This window comes from Prunus dulcis, chromosome 5 (genome assembly GCF_902201215.1).
Source record: "Prunus dulcis chromosome 5, ALMONDv2, whole genome shotgun sequence".
Taxonomy (NCBI): Eukaryota; Viridiplantae; Streptophyta; class Magnoliopsida; order Rosales; family Rosaceae; genus Prunus; species Prunus dulcis.
In genome coordinates, this window is record NC_047654.1 from 10,615,410 (window position 1) to 10,638,203 (window position 22,794).

At 38.1% G+C, this 22,794-nt stretch overlaps 4 protein-coding genes and 1 pseudogene across 4 annotated transcripts; 1 reads left to right on the plus strand and 4 right to left on the minus strand.

The window, feature by feature from the left end:
* Positions 1-1,786: 1,786 nt before the first annotated feature.
* On the minus strand, positions 1,787-2,667 carry LOC117628231 (disease resistance response protein 206-like). Its single transcript, XM_034360631.1, has one exon. It carries the CDS (start codon positions 2,564-2,566, stop codon positions 2,009-2,011), a length of 558 nt encoding a protein of 185 aa, XP_034216522.1. The 5' UTR covers positions 2,567-2,667; the 3' UTR covers positions 1,787-2,008.
* Positions 2,668-7,494: 4,827 nt separating this feature from the next.
* On the minus strand, positions 7,495-8,049 carry LOC117628626 (dirigent protein 5-like). The gene has a single exon (XM_034361117.1). The coding sequence runs from the start codon at positions 8,047-8,049 to the stop codon at positions 7,495-7,497; it is 555 nt and encodes a 184-aa protein (XP_034217008.1).
* A 2,247-nt stretch (positions 8,050-10,296) lies between these two features.
* Positions 10,297-10,838, minus strand: LOC117628688 (annotated as a pseudogene).
* A 621-nt stretch (positions 10,839-11,459) lies between these two features.
* Positions 11,460-15,720, minus strand: LOC117627289 (cation/H(+) antiporter 18). Its single transcript, XM_034359297.1, has 4 exons — positions 15,554-15,720; positions 14,552-14,804; positions 12,968-13,969; positions 11,460-12,873 (listed from the first exon to the last, which is right to left on the minus strand). Exons 2-4 carry the CDS (start codon positions 14,750-14,752, stop codon positions 11,662-11,664), a joined length of 2,415 nt encoding a protein of 804 aa, XP_034215188.1. The 5' UTR covers positions 14,753-14,804; positions 15,554-15,720; the 3' UTR covers positions 11,460-11,661.
* A 5,381-nt stretch (positions 15,721-21,101) lies between these two features.
* Positions 21,102-22,217, plus strand: LOC117629021 (uncharacterized mitochondrial protein AtMg00810-like). Its single transcript, XM_034361552.1, has 2 exons — positions 21,102-21,149; positions 21,567-22,217. Exons 1-2 carry the CDS (start codon positions 21,102-21,104, stop codon positions 22,215-22,217), a joined length of 699 nt encoding a protein of 232 aa, XP_034217443.1.
* The last annotated feature ends 577 nt before the right edge of the window (positions 22,218-22,794 follow it).

Below are 22,794 nucleotides of genomic sequence, written 5' to 3' on the forward strand. Positions count from 1 at the left end.
AATGCACATTTGTGCTTAAGATTTCAAGAAGAATCTAGAGAATTCAAGTGCTCACAATAAATAAGTTGCATGGCAGCAAAGCGAAATGAATATGGTGGAATATTCTAGAAAAAGTGATAAGTGAATGGCTAGAGTATGGCGGTGGAAGAAATCTCTAGAGCATACAAACATGTGGTTGCAAGAAATCTTCCCAAGTCGGTGGAACAAAGCATGTCGGATGATCAAGCCTATAAATAGGCATGCAACCACAATGGAATGTGGAGTAGAACCAATCAACTCCCAAACTATTAGGGAGCCAAGAGCTGCTTAAATCAAATTATGTTGAGAGCCAATAAGCTCACCAATCAAAGTGTAAGGGCCAATTAGCCTATAAGGGTCAAATAGTCCAAACTAATCAAAGTGTAATGGCTAAATAGTCCAAACAATTCTAAACCAAGTGTGGTGGCCAGTAAGTGAATATGTATAAGTGTAGAAGGTCAATTAGTCTACATCGAGTCATGTACTATTCTCCTCTAAATATAATAAAATCACTTTGTTTTTCCCCTTCAATTTTAATAGTGGTATCAGAGTTGGTTCGATCGTATTGAGCGTCAGAGTTAGTTCGACTCGAGAGCCACGTTCGATCAACTATGGGCGCATGGGCCGACTCAAAAGCAAGTGCCAGAAGAGCACGGAGTTGCAGCATCAACAAGAGCTTCATTAACTTCAGGAGGAGCATGTTCGGAGAAACACAAATGCGCATTAAGGAGGAATGTTGAAAATAATGCACATTTGTGCTTAAGATTTCAAGAAGAATTTAGAGAATTCAAGAGCTCACAATAAATAAGTTGCATGGCAGCAAAGCGAAATGAATATGGTGGAATATTCTAGAAAAAGTGATAAGTGAATGGCTAGAGTATGGCGGTGGAAGAAATCTCTAGAGCATACAAACATGTGGTTGCAAGAAATCTTCCCAAGTCGGTGGAACAAAGCATGTCGGATGATCAAGCCTATAAATAGGCATGCAACCACAATGGAATGTGGAGTAGAACCAATCAACTCCCAAACTATTAGGGAGCCAAGAGCTGCTTAAATCAAATTATGTTGAGAGCCAATAAGCTCACCAATCAAAGTGTAAGGGCCAATTAGCCTATAAGGGTCAAATAGTCCAAACTAATCAAAGTGTAATGGCTAAATAGTCCAAACAATTCTAAACCAAGTGTGGTGGCCAGTAAGTGAATATGCTAAGTGTAGAAGGCTAATTAGTCTACATCGAGTCATGTACTATTCTCCTCTAAATATAATAAAATCACTTTATTTTTCTCTTTCAATTCTAACAACATAATCAATTGGATGTGGATATTTATTTGGGCACAAGGAGGGTGAGACAGTCCAAGTCCAACTCATCCTTTCCCTCACCAATCTCTTTGACTAATAAGTCCTCAAGTTGCCTCTAAGCTCTTCATATTTTTCAGGACTCATAATCTGCTTTTCAAAAGATTGATGTGATTGTTTTTACTTCGTATTAGATATAGACACTTGGAAATGAAAGAAAGCCCTGAAAAATCTCAACGTCATGCTAAATGTTTGAAGTACATATATATGATCTGCTATTTTCAAGGTGTGATCTTGATTAATTTAATCTTCTGTTTATGTTTTGGTGTAGCAGCCTTCAATGCTAAATTTTAATCGTCCCTTGATCACGATTAGGTGCTAATTAAACCACCTCTGTTCTTGAACTTCAAGTCTAGTCATATAAGATTTTAGTAACTTCAGTTCTCTTACATTAACAGTAAAATAAAATCCATGCACAAAATCAAAATGCAGCTTCTTTGTCAAACAGAGCTACATGCTAAGAATAAAAGGATCTGAAAGTACAAAGGTGATTGTTTAATTACTTATTGATGGACTAAACTCATGCTTAGCAAACTCTAAAATTATAAGCACTCCATGACACACAACATATTTGAACACCATTCTCAGTTCTCACGTACCAAAAGCCCTTATACTTAACGCAACTACCTCAAATTTACCAACACTCATAAAACTTGATATCCACCTTGAGCCTGAAGTAGACATCACCTTCATATGCGTCGGTGTTGATGGTTGCGATTCCCCGGTGCATGAAAAAGTCTCCGGTGCCACCTACCACAGATATGTCCCTAGTTTTAATCAAAATGGGATCGACCCCAATGAAATTTATGCTGCCTTGGTAGTCTGTGCTGTTCAGAGCAAATGAGAAGCCAAGCCAAGAAGTGAATGTGTTCTTTGTATCATAAATGTACATCCCTTGAGCCCTGCCAACAGGCTTGGAGTGCAGATTGTTGTCAAGGGTGATGGGATCGTCGAAAACCGCTATGTTTCCGAAATGAAATTGGGGTGCCAAGATGGTTAGATTGGCTCCTTGAGGAGCTGCTACAATTGCTGCTGTAGCATTGGCAGCATTTTTACCATTGTAAATAATGTCATGGAAGAATAGCACCAAGTGCTTGCATGGCTTGTACTTGTTTTTATTTCTTGGGAAGGCTGAAGATAAAGCAAGGAACATGAAGAAGAAAAGAAGAACAGAGGTTTTTCTTGCTGCCATTATGGGGGATGAAAAAAAGAAGAAGCAAAGAGGCAGAAGAGGCAGAGAGAAAAAGGAAAATTGGAAGATTCCAAGTTCACTAGGGTGAGCTTTTGTTTCTAGCTCTACTTGTGAGTTTGCTATATCTCTCCCAACTCATGCCTTTATATAAGGACTTGGAAGCTAGAAATATATATTTTTCTACACATGGAGTTACCATCTGAATGGAGATAAGGATTCGAAGGTTTTCTTATTAGACTTTTCCTCTTGATTTAGCTTGCCACCTACTGCTATTGTACCTCACCAAGAAAATAACCAACGTGATTAAGAAATAGCAACACAGCCTTAGTTTGACTCCCTAAGTAAGCAGCATCACCCATGAAAACTTTTCTCTACATCCCTTTTTTCTGGGTCCAAGGAAATAATAATGACAAGGGACTTTTTCCTTCAAATTGATTTCTAAAGAATGAACCTTTTGACAAGTAATGACTATGGATATTAATCATGAAAAAGAAACAATACTAAGTCGTGGTGACCTAATGAGATAATGTTCTTTTTTATGAGATAAATTTCTATGTTATGTTGTTAAATTGCTAATATATTGAACTCATATTCAAATAATAGTCCACATTTTAAAAGATTTCAGATGCGTAATTTATTACGTGAACATACAGAAATTGTGCAATAACACAGCATTTTCCTGATTTCACGTGTCATCAAACACCATCACCGTACAAAGAACTTTTAAGGGAAGCTCTCGTCTTATGTGATTGACATTTCTGACATGAACCATAGCATCAAGTAGTTGCTGGAAGTTTCAGCTAACAACATGCATGAACAACTCCTTCCTTTTCCTGTGAAACTTTTTATGAAGCGTATAAAGAAAATAAATAAATAAAAAGTTTATTATATTGGTGCGTTGTGCTTTGCTATAATTAATTCTTCTGTTTGGTAACTCCTCAATAATGTCTTTCGTATGAAATATTTTTCTAAGCAAAAGCTAGCCACTTGTGATTAACTTTGTTCAAGTTGCACCATGAAGAGCACGACAAGAACGAGATTAAATTTAATTCCCAGGACAGGCTGCTAAATATAATAATAATAGCAATAACAAAAAGAAAAGGCTTTAAAAGAGTAGGACTCAAACCATTCACTTTTCAGCAAAGAGGCCAAATTGAAAACCGCCGTAAAAGTCTCAAGTCATAATTACCAAAGCTAATAATTTAGAGAATCAATTTTTTCTTGCCAAATGCTAAAAATTTAACATCGACTATAGATGTGAATTAAATTAGTTGACCAAGATAGTGTGCTCGTCTTTTTATACCCAAATTCAATCCTCCTCCCTCTGCATTATAGTTGTCAACTATAATCAAATTTTTAATATGTGATATGTAGAATCTGCATGTTATGTTGTCATATCGTTAAGAATTTAAACTCTTAACATGTTTTTGATTCACCACAACGAAGAAAAGAAAACTGCACAAATTAATAAATTGGCATATTATTAGCCTTTGGTGGAAACAAGACAAGTTGTATACTGATTGGGTCCCATGATTGTCAAATTTGTGCACCTTTTTGCATTCTATTCTGGTGGGAGATTGGTGGAGGTAGGTGTTGATTTATATTTGAGTGCAGGTCCAAATGAAAAGTGACATATAATATACTTCTTCGTATATATGGTAGGTGAGCTCTAATAAGTCGAAGCTCAAGTTAGTCAAGCGTACCTCTTAACATTCAAAATAACAAAATATTGACCATTAGTAAGGAAAGAAAAAGACATCCAAAATATTTCGTTACCTTTCTTCAAAAAATAACCCCTTTAACTAGGTTATTAGCAAAATTAATCATTTTTATAAAGTAAAAAAGACTGTATCTTAAATGGTTAGAAGCATTTATCTTTGTACTCAAAATCGCTCCTCTCTTTTTTAGTATTACTTACTTGTGTGAAAAATAAAAAATAAAAAGCAATAATATTCTAACGAGTGGCCAATAGAGGATGGATAGTCGGTATGCACTGCCCTACAACCGACTTAATTCCCAACTCCAAGTCCAATTAATCGTCATTTCCAATGTTGGAGTATAATAATTCTTTTTTAGGTTGACATACCTAATCAATAAAATAAAATTTATTAATTCATTGAGTTAATTATCGATCTGTGCAGAAAATTCTGATTTCAACTGTAGTGTAGTGTGGTGCCAATAATTTCTTACATATTTTAGTTATTTTTTTTGGGTGATAAGTTTCTCATTCTTTATCGAAAATGAAAGGTCTAGGTGAATGGTTTGGTGGATTCCACCTCCCCTCGCATGGCACAAGGATCGAACCCAATGAAATTTCTTTCCTCTAATATAATTATTTATATAAAAAAAACAATGAAATGTCTAGGCCGGCAGGGTTTAATCAAGTTATATGCTTTTTTTTTTTTTTTTTTTCTGAGAATGCAAGCAATATTTTCTCTAACATTCTTCTTTAGATATAAAATAATATTATTAATTACAGAAAAACCAGTAATTATATTTCCACATTTGCCCTTGGTTGAAGCTAAATCGTATTCTCTTTGCTTTATCTATGCTCCTGCCTTTTCAACTCTCAGGCTCAACCACAAAAGTTAAAGCATCTTGTTTAGCTTCTCTCGCTCCAAGTCTTGGTCAAAGGTATGGTTTTTTCATTTCCAATGTATTATATATTGTGCTGAAAATTGATATCTTTTGGAAGTATTTTCTTAGGTTGATGGGTATTTCGCTTTTCTTTTGTTAATCTAAACTGTAATATATATATATATTTATGTTTTCATATTGAATTCGATTTTGGTGATTTTTATTCTTTTGCTTCTATATATTTTATCTCAAGCCTATATTGTTAGGTGTCCATGGGAGTCGACCAATTGAATTTATAGAATTTTTATTTATTTATAAGAACTTTGCTTATGCTTGTTTGACCAATTGAATTTTGTGGTAATAGGAACAGTTGATACAGATGAGTGGTGAAGTGAAGTCGTATACCTTTGAAGAAGTGAAGTGAAGTCTTTGCAGATTAATCATCTTTTGTTTCTACTACTACTAGACTCTGGAAATTTTTTTGGGAAGACTTTAATATTTGTATAAAGATTTCACTATTTGGTGTTTTGTAACCATTGCTAATATTAAAATGTGTTGTTTTGTTTCTACTCAGATTTGGGGATATTTTGGTTTATTTAGTAGTATAAGAAATGCAATCAAGCAATTTCCTTCGGAAAAAAAAAAATGTTAGTCTGTAAACTCTATACCATTGGGGTGTTGACGGATTTGAAGGACATTTTTTTTTCTATCTAAACCCTTGGTGTTAAATAAAAATGGACATTACTTTTTTTTTTTATTTATAAAAGCAGACATTTTCTTTTTAAAAAAATAACTAACGTTAAAAAAAATAATAATAATATGGTAAAAAAGTTGTGAAATTTTTTTGGATAAATTGAATACATTTAATATTTCCTTTCCCATGTTTGTTTTGAGTAGGAATGGAAAACAAAGTTTGTATAAATTTTCAATTATACCCATATTAAATCAAACAAAAAAAGAATGCATTTAATGATATATTGTAATTCTAAATTATTAATGGGGACAAAATGGTCATGAAAAATATTTATTTAATATTGACTCATTTTCCTAAACTTTCCCATGAGGAGAGAAAACAAAACCCAAGTTGGAAGAATGGTTTTACTTTCCCCCTTACTTTCCCATGTCTGAACTTGCCAAACATGAAAAGCAATTGATTTTCCATCCCCAAATCTCCTTTCCCATGAACCAAACGGGCCTAATATTATTTTAGTAGAAGGAATATGCTGCTGTCTTTTAAATAATTGTGTAGCAGCTAGACAACACAGATAATAGAATATTGGAACCTCCCCTTAGGTGGCTCATCGTAATAGCAATATAAAGAGGAAATCAAGCCATCAAGTTAGACTGCAAGAAGAAATTCGTCGCTTAGATAATCAGTTGAAAATTATTGCAGATATTTAAAATTTGCACTTTTGAAATTTATAAGTGACGTTTGCTGGCACGAACGGAGTTCGGAAGTCCTTGTCATGTTTGGGGTTGCTAGCTTCTATTTATACTGTGATTGACTAGTTTTTGAGTTCATGATTTGTTTCTTGTGGAAGGAAACTTGGTAGATTAGAGTGTAGCTGTTGGCTGCTTGTGTTGTGTGTGCGTTTTGTTTGAATAATAATTCTCTTCGTTTCAAAAATATACAGAAAGGTAATAATAGCAAGCCATTCTATATGAACTTCGTTCTCACCTGCCGCATCAATTACTGTTAGAACATACAGTTTTTATATTGAGTAATATAACCCTGACAATATTTGGTTAAGAGAAGCGATATTCATATAAGAGTAGCGATATTTGCATCCCTTTCTTGTTTCTTCATGAGAGTGATGCTATTTCCATTTATGTAATTTTTTTTCTCCACCCACCTTATATATTTTCACCTACCATCAAATTAAAAATAAATCAACGATACTCTCTTCATATAATTTGATGAATAAAAACGTGATCATTCGTAGCATTATTTATAAAAGAATTTGAATTATATGTAATTCAGTGTGTTAATGCAAATGCTAATGTTTGGTGGTTGGAATTTATCTATCAAAATTATATAAAATGGATACAATCAAGCTTAAGAGAAAAAAATTTCCTTGCAATTACACCTCGGCAAACGAGAAGTTTCACAAGTAATTAAGGCTACTACTAATCTAGCACATTGGACAAACTTCCTTAATCCTCTCTCTTATTAGTGAGATTCCAACACAAGTAGAAGTATTAATTTATTATAACACTCGGGGACATCTCCGACTAGCAATGTCAACCTTAGGAGCTTTTCTTACACTAGGGATATGCATAAATCTCTCTCACAAGCTTTTCTTATACATGCACATTTATCACACGTAAGACATTCTTGAACCCTAGTGGAACTAATAACATTCATACAACTTGATGTCCATCTTCAGACGAAAATAATATGAACCCTGGAAAGTATCAGTCTGAAATGTGGCAATTCCTCTAGCCATGAAGAAGTCTCCGGTCCCTCCAACAACCGAAAGATCCCTAGTTTTTTCCGTCATCAAATCGGCGCCCATAATATTCAACGTGCCCTTGTGCTCACTTGAGTTGAACACCAAAGTGTACGCAAACCAAGCCGTGTAGGTGTCTTTCCTGTCGTAGAAATAGAAGCCTTGAGCTCTTGCCACGGGTGGAGAATGAAACTTGTCGTCGATGGTAATGGGGTCATTAAAAACAACAAGCATGCCAAAATTAGTGTCGCTGAGCTTGCTTGCATTTGCCGCGGTTACAGACGTCGCATTAGCCTTGTCCTTCTCCGTGCCGTCGAACAGCTTGTCGTGGTAATACAGCACCATCCTCTTACATGGCTTCTCTGCTTGGAATTTTGACGCTCTGGTTGCCGAAACAGATGGGGAAATAATGAGGGCCCAAATAATGAAGCTACTTTTTTGTGAAAAAGTTGTCATTTTGTTTGCTATTGGAGGTTTGATCTGATTGTTGTTTTCATTTAGATTGAACCACCTGGTTGGTTCAATTTATATCCAAGTTTGGAGGTTGATTGATCTGTCTTCATTGTGGAAGGATTTTATTCAAGAATATGCCAAATGGTTCTTGGACAAAAATTTGAGCACATATAGTTTGTAATTTACTCTGTTTTTGTGCAACAGAAAAACAGAGCAAGTGACAAAACATGTGTTTGGTCATGATGCAAATGCAGAAGCATCTTTTTTAAGATTTTGGGGACGCCCAGGAATCAGAATGGGCTTAAGGTGCAATTTGATAATATAATTAAGGTTAACTTGTCCTTAATTTGATAATATAAAGGTTAACTTCTAGTTCATTTGATTCCGGTGCTAATTAGTTCAGATGCTGCGGGTAGCCAATGCCAAAAGGCCTCAACTGAAGTTGGTTATTCCATTTCACATAGGCATTGCCTGTTTTGCGAAGTGACATGCTAACTAACAACAACGGCAGCACACAACAAAAAAGCCAAAAGTTGGACTCTAGCCACTAGCAACTAGCGGTTTTACAAATTAGCGAACGACAAAAAATCTCATAACCGTTCAAATAAGTCAAATTTTAAATTTCGGTTTGGTTTATACACTTAAAAAGTGTAGTTATGAGAAAAGGACCAACTAGTATAGTGATTCTAACTTATAATGAAATGGCAATACGCAGAGAGACTCAAGAACCTTTAAAGTCTAATACAAGACTTCTCATTGATGTGAAATCAACTCTCAACAATCCAAATAGCTATAAGCCTTTGTAGCTCAAGTGATGTAAGTGGGATAAAATAAATCATAATAAGTAAAGTTCCTCGATGAGCCACCAAGAATGTGCCTACACTCATACCTTCTCGTTTTTACCTGTTACGAGCTCGAAATTTCTTTTTAACTCTTAAAAGTAATTTTTTCCCATCGAATTTGAACTTAAATTTTGGACAGATGACTAATTACTCTTCACCGTTCAAATTACAAGTTCCATCCTTTTTGAATTTTAGTATTTTCTCAAGTAACAAACATCTACATACTTCAAACGAGAACGCTAATTCCCGCACAGCATACCATGGGCATTCAACAACATGATAGAGATTTCACTTGTCGGATGCATCATGCATGAAAGGATTGAAAACCTCACTTTTGAAGGTTACCCTTTTAGTATTTTGAACAACGATTTTGTATTTGGGTCACAATATAATCAGCAGCATTATGAGGCCTTGGTAACATTCCTGCAGCCCATTGATCAAATGTGGACCACTTTGCATGCTTAGAACATTCAGATACATTCTGAACGAATACAAGTCCAGAATCAGCGTGGTGCATGCTGAAGACCCTTATCGCTAAGGAGAAGAACTTGGATGTAAATTGTAATTCAAGGAAAAAAACTAGGGTAAGGGTAGGGTGGACTGTAGTCCAGTGCAAAGTTCAGGGGGAAAAAACCATAGTACTAAGTTTTAGACGGCGCCATCCCATAGATAACATCTCAAGTTTTCCCTTCTTTGATAAAATGAATGAAATTTTACTTAGATTTTTGTATGGGAAATAAATAATAACACATTCCATGTTAGGAATTACGGATCAAATAGGATTGTCCCATGTCGAGGAGGGGGAGGGGGGCGGTGGTGTTCATAAAGTGGCAAATTAAGTGATAGGTCTCCTTTAATTGTATCGATGTCTTTTGAGACAAACTCCAATAAATTTATGAAACTAGATGGTTAAATTTGGTGACAATATTGTTTCACTTTTTAATAGATATAGAAAGTTGGAGGGAGACAAATGCTTGAAAACATCAAGTGTGATCAGAACAAGCTAGCCGTTTTAAGTACATCCCCTGTTCGAAATTCTGCCAATCTCTCCTATTTGGGTGGTCTCATAAGATTTTAGTAACTTCAGTTCTCCATGGACCAGGCTTTTGTGGGCTGGCATGGTTGGGCTTTCCTGAGCTAAAACGGGAAGGACTGAGCTTTAGACACCTTAGTCCAAGCCTAGCCCACTAAACAATGGGTTGAGCCAGACTTTTTTTCATTGGGTCGAGCGGACTCCCATGAGCCCATGAGCCCATGCCAAATAATGACCCCTAGTGCAGTATATATGAAGAACGAAGAATAACTTTTTATTTTTCTCAAATCAATAACACAACATTCATACTAGTTACTAAGCAAGAAAAACATAACATATTTGAAGACGCATTCTTGGTTCTTAACATGCATAAATTTACCAACATTCATAGAATTTGATATCCAGCCGGAGCCTGAAGAAGTATTTCCCTTCAAACGCATCCGTCCTTAGGGTTGCAACGCCCCGGTGCATGAAGAAGTCTCCGGAGCCCCCCACAACAGATATGTCCCTAGTTTTCTCGAAAACCGGATTAGGGCCAATGAAATTTATGCTGCCTTGGTAGTCAGTGCTATTGAGAATAAATGAGAACCCAAACCAAGCAGTGATTGTATCCTTTGTGTCAGACAAGTAGAACCCTTGTGCCCTGCCAACAGGCTTAGAGTGAATGTTGTTGTCGAGGGTTATAGGGTCATTGAATATTACAATGTTCCCAAAATAGTTTTGGGGTGCCAAGATGGTTAAATTGGTTCCTTGAGGTGCTGCAACAATGGCAGATGTGGCATCAGCAGCATTTGTGCCATTGTAAACAGTCTCATGGAAGTATAGCATGGCTTGTACTTGTTTTTGTGTCTTGGGGAGGCTGAAGATAAAGCAAACAACATGAAGAAAAACAGAACAATGGAATTTCTTGCTCCCATTGAAATTGGTTATGAAAAACAAGAAAAAGGAAATTGGACTATGCCAAATTCTAGAGGATGTGAGCTTTGTGTCTCCCAATTCATGCCTTTATATCGGCCCTGGGAAGCCAAAAAGATAATCAATTCCACACAAGTAGACTTACTTTATGGTTTTTTGTTGTTGTTTTTTTTGCTTTCTTTTGGTCTCAAGTCCTTTTATATGTAAGGAGATTATATGTAAGAGCACATGCCTTTCTCATTGTTAGACGTTTTCTCTTGCCTAATAACAACCATGTCATCGTCTTAAAATGTGGGAATATGATGCTCTTTTTGATCAGTTCAACATGAGTTGTCTTACTGATTTGTCTGAAGTGAATTTACAATATTGACCAAAAAAAACAGAAAGTAATCTTACAATATGCATATGGAGATAAAATTTCCAAGTGGTTGTGAAAAATAATACAGAAATTATTGGAATATTTTTAATTTTAAAAGGATGAGCCTTTGCTTGCAGATCTACTTGTGAGTTTGCTATCTGTCCCACGTTGCTGTACTTGCTTTCTATTTGGGAAAAAGACTTGCTATGTATAGAATACACTGACTGGAAATACTGGACTTTTAATTACTATCTAAAACGCAAAACGCCTTCAAATTAAACTGATATAATAAAAAGAGATTGTTTACCAACAACTGCTGCGGAGAATGGAACTATAACGATGACTATATGACTAATTGCATTTGCAGCATGATTATGTGATGGGAGCCTAAACTGTGCATGCTTAGAAGAACATCTAAGTTACATTGTAAACCAATCCAAGACATATTCAAGACATTGGAAATCCAATTATATCGATTCTGTGTCTCTTTCAGGTGAGTCTTCCTCGATTTCAGAGGCCAAGTTCAATGATACCTGGCCATTGTACTGCTGCACTACCAAGACTGATGCCGATATAGAGAAATCTGGCGAGATTAACAAGCTCCCAAGAGGACCGAGTTCTGGGCACTCACTCCTCCTATTTAAAGCTAAGGCTACTTCACCACCAGGTGTTCGCCCCACAAGAAACAGATTGCAGCGGCCTACCTCACGAATCACAGCGATGGTTTGTGCATTGTTTCTGACTGTCTTCTCTTCGTACGTTATTGAGTTATCTTTGGAAATTTTCTGCTTAAACTCAGCAAGGACTTCCTCATCCACTGACCCCACTTTGGTGCTACCATTTTCATCAATATTAATTCTTGAAATCTCCCCCACCACCTCAGGTTCCACTAAGAACCGAATGACCATTAAACTTACACCAGGGTGCTCAGCCATACGAGCACCATAAGCAAGGGCTTCACTGTCATCACGACCCCCAAAGAAGAGAACTGTGATGTTATAAGAAACATTACTTGCAGCTACATGAGTTGCTCCACCAAGCCCACGATCAACCAGAATTCCCACTGAGCAAGGTGCATGCTGAAGAACCCTCTGGTTAACCAAGCGAAAGTCATTTCGTGTAGTCTCTAATGTACCATCAAGTCTCTGGTGCTTATGGAATGGAAGAATTACGACTGCAGCTCTTTTGCTCTCAGCAGTGGCACAAATGTCCTCGTGCATATCAGATATTGAAGAGATTTCAGTCATTGGCCTGATGGACACTCGGCTCAGTTGTTGGTATGCCTCAAATGCCACAACAACGTTGTCTGAATTTGGTTGCTGGCTCTTATTCCAGAAGGGTAATCCATTTCTTCTCGCCTTGTGTACCATTAATATAGCTGATGACCTCTCAGAGAGCTCCTTCAGATGCATTGCATAGACACAAAGGCCTTCACGCTTCTTTGTACCTCGTGAAACCTCAAGCAGATTTATAATTGATGGAATGTTTCTCGCACTATGAAAACAGGCCAAGATCCTTAGTTGGGTGTTCATATTTTTCCTTTCAATTGTCTTATGCTTGTAAACAGCCATTCCAGCCTTTTTCGCTGGCTTATACACGGCAATGACAAGGGGCGTAGTCATAAAAGTAGTAAAGAGAGCCATTAGAACCATAATTGCAAAAGTCTGGTCATTCAAGACCTGCAAAATGTAAACAATTATTTGATATAATAAGTCAGCCCTGGTTGAAAAATTAAGACAGATTATATCAGTAACATCAGAATTACTTATTTACCTTTCTATCTTTACCAATGTTGAGGACAATGAGTTCCACCAATCCTTTACTGTTCATTAGGAACCCCAAAGCTAAAGCCTCGCGGACAGGCAGTTTGCAGAAAAGAGACACCATAATAGTCCCAAAAATCTTCCCAAAGCAGGCAGTAAATATGACCAAAACCAAAAGACCCCATGACTGAAGCCCCTGAATTGTGGCCACATTAGTCTTCAGTCCGCTTGACACAAAGTACAATGGTAGAAAGAGACCAGATACAAGATCTTCTACTTTTTCCACGAGAGCACCTGCAAATGGCCCCTCCTTTGGAACAAGAACTCCAACCACAAAAGCACCAAACATGGCATGAATTCCAATTGTATCAGTAATTAACCCAGCAGCCAGAACAGCAGTTAGTGTAGCACATACGTAGATCTCGTCAACAGGTTCACCTTCGTGACATCGTTGAGCCATCCATTTAAATATTGGGGGAACAATGAGAATTGCACAAATAACAAACACACACCCAGACAAGAATACCCATAATGAAACAAGAGGAGATTGGTTACTCCCAGATAGGGCAACAGCAAGAGCGAGTAGAATCCAGGCGGCCACATCATTAACTGCTGCAGCCGACATAGCCATTCTTCCAATGTCAGTGGTCAATAGTTTCAGCTCAGCCAGAATACGAGCTAAGACAGGGAAAGCAGTGATTGAAAGGGCCACACCCATGAATACAAGAAATGCGGTAGCATCTACCCCTTTGGCTATGGTTTCTCGGAGGACAAATGATGAACCGATTCCTAATGCAAATGGGAGGCTTATTCCTACAACGGCAATAGCAAGGGCTTTTTTCCCAGTCTGGCGGATGGATTTAGGATCTATCTCTAGTCCTGCAAGGAATAGAAAGAATAGGAGACCAAGGTTTGCTAAGGTGTCCAAAACTGTGATACTCTTCGGTGGAAATATTGCCTGGAGATAACTTTTGTTCCGTCCCAGAGCTGATGGCCCAAGCAGTATTCCTCCCTGCCAAACCAGAAATCACAATTCACAATCAGCATGGTATTCTGTTTTTAGGTTCAGTTAAATTCTGAAAAATCAATTCTGTGGAACCATTAAACAACATTCTCCTGTCTGCCAAGTGAATTTCAATACAGCAGGGGACTGAAAAACAAACATCCAAAAGGTTTCCTAAGGAAACATGCCTGCTTCCAATATCAATACCTAAACGTCACACATTTTCAGGCAGCTCAGAGAAAAAAGCAAAGAAAAATACAGGTTTACTGAGCCTAGAAATCATTCAAATTCAAAATATTATATTATATAATTTTTATCAGAAACATTTTTGAATTATCAGAAGGCACTGCTGATTTACAGTTTCTTTTTTCAGATGAATTACAATCCAACACCCCCGAACTTTCAAAGCAAAGAAAGTTAGAAGCCATCAAACCTCAAAAGGCAATAAATTCAACACTGAAGGGCTACAGCTCCTCCTTAGAACTACTCCCAAGAATTAACACTGAGTGTACATATAGCAATACCATCATGGACAAAACCAACTGCACTTTGATCAAATTTAATATCAAAGAGAAAAAAGAAATAACTTACAACAATCTCAGCAATGACTCGTGGCTGTCTTAATGGCCTCAGAACGTAGGCAAGGCCGCGAGTGACGATAACAACAACACATATCTGCAAAATAGCAAGAGGGAGTGCAAAATGAAGAGGATCGTCACCCTGAAATATACCGTTCGATGTAGCCTTCATTGGAGGTGGACATGCATGTTCTGCTGTGGCATTGGAAGCCATCTCTACCAAACACAGTTCCCGAAGCAAAACAGAAAATTTGACTTTTGAGTATCTGCCAACAGAAACCAGATCAGATTTCTAATTCCAAAATGACCAAATTATATAGAACAGGACCACACATACACATTATATATATACATACAAATAAATATGTGCAACAGAGAGCACTGGCAAGTAGTTAATTGGGCACCGTGCTATGCGCCAAAAAATAAGTGAATTATCTCCTCCAAACTCCATCTCGCGTAGCATGAGAACAAGCACAGCACCTAAACAACCTCAAATTAACTTAATCTCATTTGCTAAAGATCGCTTTAGACCTAATGGCTGAGATTAAAAAACTACAAAATTGTTTTCTTTTTCTTTTAGGTCACTATCGCAAAGGTATATCAAATAGTATCACTCCCTTTTTAACAAACCAACTACCAAATTAACCACGGTTTATTGCTTGGTTAATTAAGAGTCCTAAATCCAGTCAAACTCAGATTGAAATCAAGTAAACAAGTCCAACCCAACTGGTAAAATTTGATTAAACTCTAAGATCCTAATCAAAGTCGGCAGATTTAAATGAAAACTTTCAAAAACCATAGAACATAACCAGGCATTCTACTGCACCTATATGAAAAAGTTGACAAAACTCAATCAGCAAACAGTCTTTTTAAAAACTGACATTTACCCATTTGAGATTTCTGTAAAAGAATTCATCTTTATCGCTTGAACATATTTTTCATACAAAACCCATCATCAATCATCCAAAGCCAAACATACTCCAATTCAACAAAATAAGAAAGATAATAGCTTTACCTGTTTATTGGGTCAGCAGGTTGGCATGGATCAAATATGAACCGCCCGGCCTTTGCTGAAAAACAGAGCTTTCATTAATGGCTCTGAATTGTGACTGCAGTCAGAGCCTGCACTTGGAGATTGTGCTACCAGTTTTAATAATAACAGACCCCTAGAGAGAGAGAGAGGCAAGGCAACGACAGGTGGGGTTAACAAGATTTCGGTGACTTTCTCTTTCTTTGCTTTTTATTTTTATTATAAAAAAAAAAAAATTTAGAACTTGGATGGTTCATAGCATTTGTTTGTGCTTACTCTAAAGAGAGCCATCAAGTAGACAGTTGAGTTGTCAAGTGGGGAAATAAAATAAAATATAGGAAGCAAAACCAATTAAGGCAATGACTTTTTTGTCACTTTTCACTTCTTCAATATTTTAATGATTTAATTGGTGGACCGTTTTTTGTTACAATATATGTATGTTTCTTTAAGATTCAGAAAAAAGAGGAAAAAGAAACCTTGCATGACTTTACACTACATTACATCTTACACCCACTACTCGGAATGTGTGATTGAGATTTGGTGTCTGCCTTCTACCGTTTGCTTGCAGTTCTGGAATCTGCTGTTTTTACTTGCACTTTGGATGGGCCCCTAAAATAAGAGTCAACCTCTCTAAATAGTCGAGGGGAATGCTAGCAATGAAAAGAAACTCTCTAACTTAGTAACGTGTCCGTTTTGTCTCTTTCTTAATTAATTTCATTCTTATAGATGTTCTCTATGTAGCTGCCTGTCTCTCAATCGTGGACAACTGGTGAGGGTGATTACATTGACTAACCTACTTAATTCACGTCTATTTAAATATTTAAATTTATATAATATCAAAATCTTGAGATATTATGTAATATAAATACAATAATTACCATTAGATATTATAAACAGAAATAAATAATTGTCATTATATGTAATAAACAGAAATAAATCAATGAAAAGGATAAAATATAGGGAGTGATAGTATACGCGTATTACAAACATGAACATGGCTTGCGTGCATGTACTTGCCAATTGTAGAAATAAAGCATCTGTGCCGCCACAAGTTTTTCTAAATTTGAGTTTTCAAATCGATTTTAAAATGTTTGTTTGATTGTTTATGTCCCCACAGGCTGTAAAGATCTGTAATGGTGACATAAACAACAAAATAGAAAGAAAAAGAAGAAATAATAAACAAGATACGGTTAATTGTGGTGATGTTTAGTGCGATTTTTGTCTGCTCTAATTTTATTTTTAACATGTTAATTTGTTGTTCTTTTAAGATTAATACTTTAGATATGATGTTGATGTCTTTGATTGTATAGTTGAAATTTATCTAGTGAAGTTTATTTTTGAGGAAAAAGAAAAAGAAAAAAAATCAAATCCCAAGGAACCTAGGATTTATAATCTGGTGCAATTAATGGAAAATATGGAATGGCCTCTGCATCAGGGAAAAGAATCTGAGGTCACCTTGTAAAGTTGGTAACTCTCAGCCTTTCAAAGTCTCAACAAACAACTCATCTAGCACTGTTTTTGCATCTTACAATCATCTGCCAACAAAAGAAACATAAGGCAAGGCAGCAACAACATTTACCAATTTACAACATTGCCAGTCTAGAATTCCATTCACATTTTGACTTTTTCTTGTAGCAATCCAGAGTTGACATTTGGAATTGAAGACCAAATTACTAATTAATATAATAAGTAGACCTGCAAACCACATTAGACTTTTTCTTGTAGCAATCCATTCACATTTGACTCAACCATTCAATACTAAATTATGATTATGAATTATGATTATATAGCAGGATCAGGAATGGGTAAAGTTATGATCAATTAAAAAACAGTGGCATGCAAAACCACTTTTGTTTATGCAATTGCATGTTATCTTGATTGAGTTTGATTCTTAATGAAGGGTGTTCACTCAAAGTGCTTCACTTCATATATACAACAAACCAAGCACTAGATTAGAAATTCTAAAATAAAAACAGACCAAAGCAAAAATCCAATTGAAAGTTATGTGGCAGATTGAAAATGCCAGAGATTGCTTTTGGGCAAAGTGTAGACCAATCATTGGCATTTCTAACATTATTCTAAACCCAGAGAGTTGACTCAGAGCTGAGGGAATCTGGAGAGGTCATTGCAATACTCTAATCTGCATGTCTTAATTTTCCCTCCTTGACTCTTACAAGTTTTCTTGAGCATATCCCAAAGATACTGAAACTTAATGCATAACCAATCCTAATTAGCCCTTAATACCCAATGCGCAGATGATATTGGCTCCTCACTCTATTGGTTAAAAGAATGTTATCACATTAATTTATTACATGAAAGAATAATGCAAGAGTAGCTGTTAACGCAGCTTTCCTTTCCTAGCCTACACGGAAGTCAACTTCACAATCTCCTCCTAGCAATTAGCCTTTCCTGCTGTAAATTGGATTGTATTCATGTCTATATTATTTCCTACCTTAAGTAGATATCATGTACTAGTATAAATAGGGACTTTGTGTATATGTTAAATACAAAGAAATATATTATCTACATGGTATCAGCCTAACCTAGGGTTTCTCCCTCTCCCTTCTTCGATCCTCTTCTCCTTTAGGTCCACCTCATGGCTTCGTCTGAATCTACCATCTCCCTCTCAAGCCCCAACTTTTCTCATTTTATCAAGCTTACTGACTCCAACTATCTTCTTTGGCTCTGCCAACTCAAACCCTTTTTAGTTGGTCATGACCTCTGGAAATTTATCGATGGCACTCATAAACAACCTTCTGCCCACACCTCCACCTCTACCACTAAAACACCCACAACCACCACCACCACCGCCACTCTTACCCAAACCAATCCCGCCCATGCTCAGTGGTACCAACAAGACCAACTCATTGTTAGCTACATCACCAGTACACTCTCTCAGTCCATTCTCTCACTCTCACTGTTGATTACACATCTGCCCGGGATCTCTAGGAGTGTCTCCAACCCCACTTCTCTCAATCCAGTATGGCCAATGAATCTGCTCTTCGTTTTCAACTCATGGATTTGCAAAAAAGCTCTCAACCCATTGATGCTTACCTTCGTCATGCTAAGTCCCTTGCCGATTCACTAGCTGCCATCAATGAACCTGTCTCCCCAAAAGAACTTGTCACTGCTGTGCTTCGAGGTTTAGGACCTGATTACAAAATGCTCGTCACAACAATTCTCAATTTTCCTCCACTTCCTGACTTTGCTGATCTTTGTGCTCGTTTGTTAGCTTTTGACGCACAGGCTCCTCGAATCTCTCCTGATCAAAACACAGTACTAATGGCCACCAAATCCTTTCCTCACACCACCGGTCATACTTCCTTCCCTTCTCACTGTGATGGTGGCCCTTCTAGCGACAGGCGCAGTGGCTGGCGCGGTGGTGACCGTGGTGGCTAGCGCAACTTCTCATCTTCCTGGAGCATCCCGTGGAATGGCTTCCAGCAGCCCCAATGGCCTAATCAACTGTGGCTTTCTTTTGCTCCAAGTTCTGGATCTCAAAGCAAATGGCCTTCTTTTTAGCCTCCTTAGGCCCAATCTGCCGCTTTTAGCAAACACTCTACCCAACCCAACTCAGCTCCTGGTGTCTTGGGACCCGCTTGGTGCACCACCTGCAATACCAATCAACATACTACTGCAGCATGTCCCCATCGTTACAATGGCCTAGAATCCTTTCCTTCCTTTGTTGGGGCTCAATTCGTGCAGCCACCTGACTCTACTTGGTACCCTGACACAGGTGCCACTCATCACATGACTGGTAGTCTTTTTAATCTCCAAATTGAACAGCCATATCAAGGTAATAATTCTGTATTTCTTGGTAATGGAGATTCCCTCTTTATCTCTCATGCTGGCTCTCTTCCTCTTCCTTTAGGTTCTCATAAATTTTCTCTTCAAAATGTCTTTTGTCTTCCATCTCTTCATACTAATCTTCTTTCTGTTGCCCGTTTTACTCGTGATAATTTAGTTTTCTTTGTCTTTACTCCTGAATTTTATCAAATCTATGACTTACGTACTGGTTCCTTACTCTTTCAGGGACCTTCTAAAGATGGTCTTTACTCACTTTCCCTCTCATCTCACTCATCCACAGTCCCTCGTGCCCTTACCACCATGCACTCTCCTGCAGTGCTCTCTCATTTAGCGCCATCTCTAGGCTTTAAAGTTTCTCATGCTTTCTGTAAGGATTGTGCACTTAGCAAATCCACCAAACTGCCATTTCTTAGTAATAAAACATTTGCCCCATCTCCCTTTTATTTAATTCACTCTAATGTATGGATGTCCCCGGAAATTTCTGTCACTAGTTATCGTTATTATGTCTTGTTTACAGATGACTTTTCTCATTACTCCTGGATCTATCCTATGCACCGTAAAAATGAGGTCTTTTCTCACTTTCAAACATTTCTTTCCATGGTTAAAAATCAATTTCACACCACTATACAAATCCTTCAAAGTGACATGGCATTGAATATGTTAATAATGTTTTCTCTAATCTTTGCAGTCAACTAGGCATCCACCAACGTTTCTCATGTCCCCACGCTCCCCAACAAAATGGCCTAGCTGAACGTAAACACAGACACATTGCCACCATGATCCGTACACTCCTTACCACCTCTCACACTCCCCACAATCTATGGATCGAAGCTGCCCTCACTGCTGTCCATCTCATAAACCTCCTACCTACTCCTAATCTTCAATGGGACACTCCATACAATCATCTCTTCCAACATCCTCCTTCCTATTCTTATCTTCGAGTGTTTGGGTGTTCTTGTTTCCCTTACCTTGGATCATGTATTGAAAATAAACTCACCAACTGAACCCTTGAATGTGTTTTCCTTGAATACAGTTCTCACCACAAAGGTTACCGTTGTTTACATCCTTCCACGGGTCGTGTTTACATATCCCGTCATGTTTTATTTAACGAAATGCACTTTTCATTTGAGCATTTGCAGGTATCATCATCTTCAAAGTATGTGGATATTGAATTCCACCCAATTCTGCCCTCCTCCGCACCTATGCCGACATCGATTACTCATGCCGCAGACTCAGACTCAGACTCGCAACCTCACTGCACCTCCCTAGTGTGCACCTTTCCAGCTGTTGCAGTCTCAAGCCATGACTATGTCGCACCCTCGAGTCCACTCAACGACACTTCTTCTGCTTTATCCCAGCCCTTGCTCCAAACTTATTCCCGACGTCCTCGCATACAGCTCTCTCTGCTTGCGCCTGCCCCGGTTCCAGCAACTCCGAACCCCCCTGTTCCAGCAGCTTCGACCTCCCTAGTTCCAGCAACTCGGAACCCCCTAGTTACAGCAGCTCTGCAATCTCCTGCCCCTGTTCTACGCATGCGCACCCGCCTTCAGGATGGCATTCAGAAGCCCAAGCTTCATACTAACTGCACTGTCAAATATCTCATTCACCGTGCCTTATTAACTATTGTTGAGCATACTGAACCTACTTGTTTTTCACAGGCCACCAAGCATCCTGAATGGCGTGATGCCATGATTGAATAGATCAATGCACTTCTCAAAAATCATACATGGTCTTTGGTTCCTTCTTCTCCGTCTCAAAACTTGGTTGGCTGCAAGTTGGTTTTTCGAATTAAGCGTCACTCTGACAGCTCCATTGAATGCTATAAAGCTTGTCTAGTTGCCAAGGGTTTTCATCAATGTCCGGGCATAGACTATGCTGAAACCTTCAGTCCTGTTGTCAAGCCTGCCATCATTCGCACTGTTCTCAGTCTTGCAGTTTCTCGTGGTTGCTCCATTCGTCAACTTGACATCAAAAATGCCTTTCTTCATGGGTTTCTTCAAGAAGATGTCTATATGACTCAATCCTTGGTTTTATTGATCCCACTCATCCTTCTTATGTTTGCAAGCTCCACAAAGCACTCTATGGCCTCAAACAAGCACCTCGTGCTTGGTTCCATCGCATCAGCACTTTCCTTCTCTCTATGGGCTTTACACGGAGCCAAGCTAACACTTCATTATTCATTTTCCAACAGGCGTCCCATACCATATTTCTCCTTCTATATGCCGACGACATCGTGGTAACTGGCAGTGATTCCACTCACCTCCAACAATTCATCTCCTTTTTAGGTGGCCACTTTAACATCAAAGATCTTGGTCCACTCAGCTATTTCTTGGGTTTACAGGTTCTTCATAAGGATGGCACTCTCCACATCAATCAACTCAAATATGCACATGATCTTTTAAAGAAAGCCAATCTTCTCAACTCCAAACCCGTATCTACTCCATTGGCTGCCAAGGTTCTCCTCTTTGTCTCTGATGGTGCTCTTATCTCCAACCCAACCGAGTATCGCCTGCTTGTTGGCAGTTTACAATATCTCACTCTTACTCGCCCTGACATATCTTTTGTCGTCAACACTGTTGCTCAGTTCATGAGTGCTCCTCGCACCTCTCACCTTGTTGCCGCCAAACGGATACTTAGGTACATCAAGGGCACTATTGATCTAGGCCTCACCTTCACTCCTCAAACTGCCTCTACTCGCCTCTCTGCCTACTCTGATGCGGATTGGGCTGGGTGCCCCGATTCTCGTCGGTCCACCACTGGATATGTGATTACCCTTGGAACTAATCTCATCTCATGGTGTTCCAAGAAACAGCCTACAATCTCGCGCTATAGTACAAAGTGAGAATATCGTGCACTCTCTCATGCTTGTGCCAAAACCACTTGGCTATGCTCCGTTCTTCATGAATTGGGTGTGCGTCTTCAGTTCCCGATCCAACTCTTTTGTGACAATCTCAGCACCACGTACATGGCTGCCAATCCAGTTTTCCATGCCTGCACACATCACATTGAGTTGGACTATCACTTTGTCCTTGAAAATGTGGCTCTTGGAAGTCATCAAGTTTGCTTTGTTCCTTCTGTCGACTAACCTGCGGACCTGTTCACCAAAGCCCTTCACAAACCACATCATCAGCATATGCCTTCCAAACTTGTGCATCTTGTGACGCCCAATTTGCATGGGGGTTTTAACGCAGCTTTCCTTTCCTAGCCTACACGGAAGTCAACTTCACAATCTCCTCCTAGCAATTAGCCTTTCCTGCTATAAATCAGATTGTATTCATGTCTCTATTATTTCCTACCTTAAGTAGATATCATGTACTAGTATAAATAGGGACTTTGTGTAACATGTTAAATACAAGGAAATACATTATCTACAGTAGCCTTCTTCATTCATAGGCTAGAAGAATGGTTCAAATGGAAAA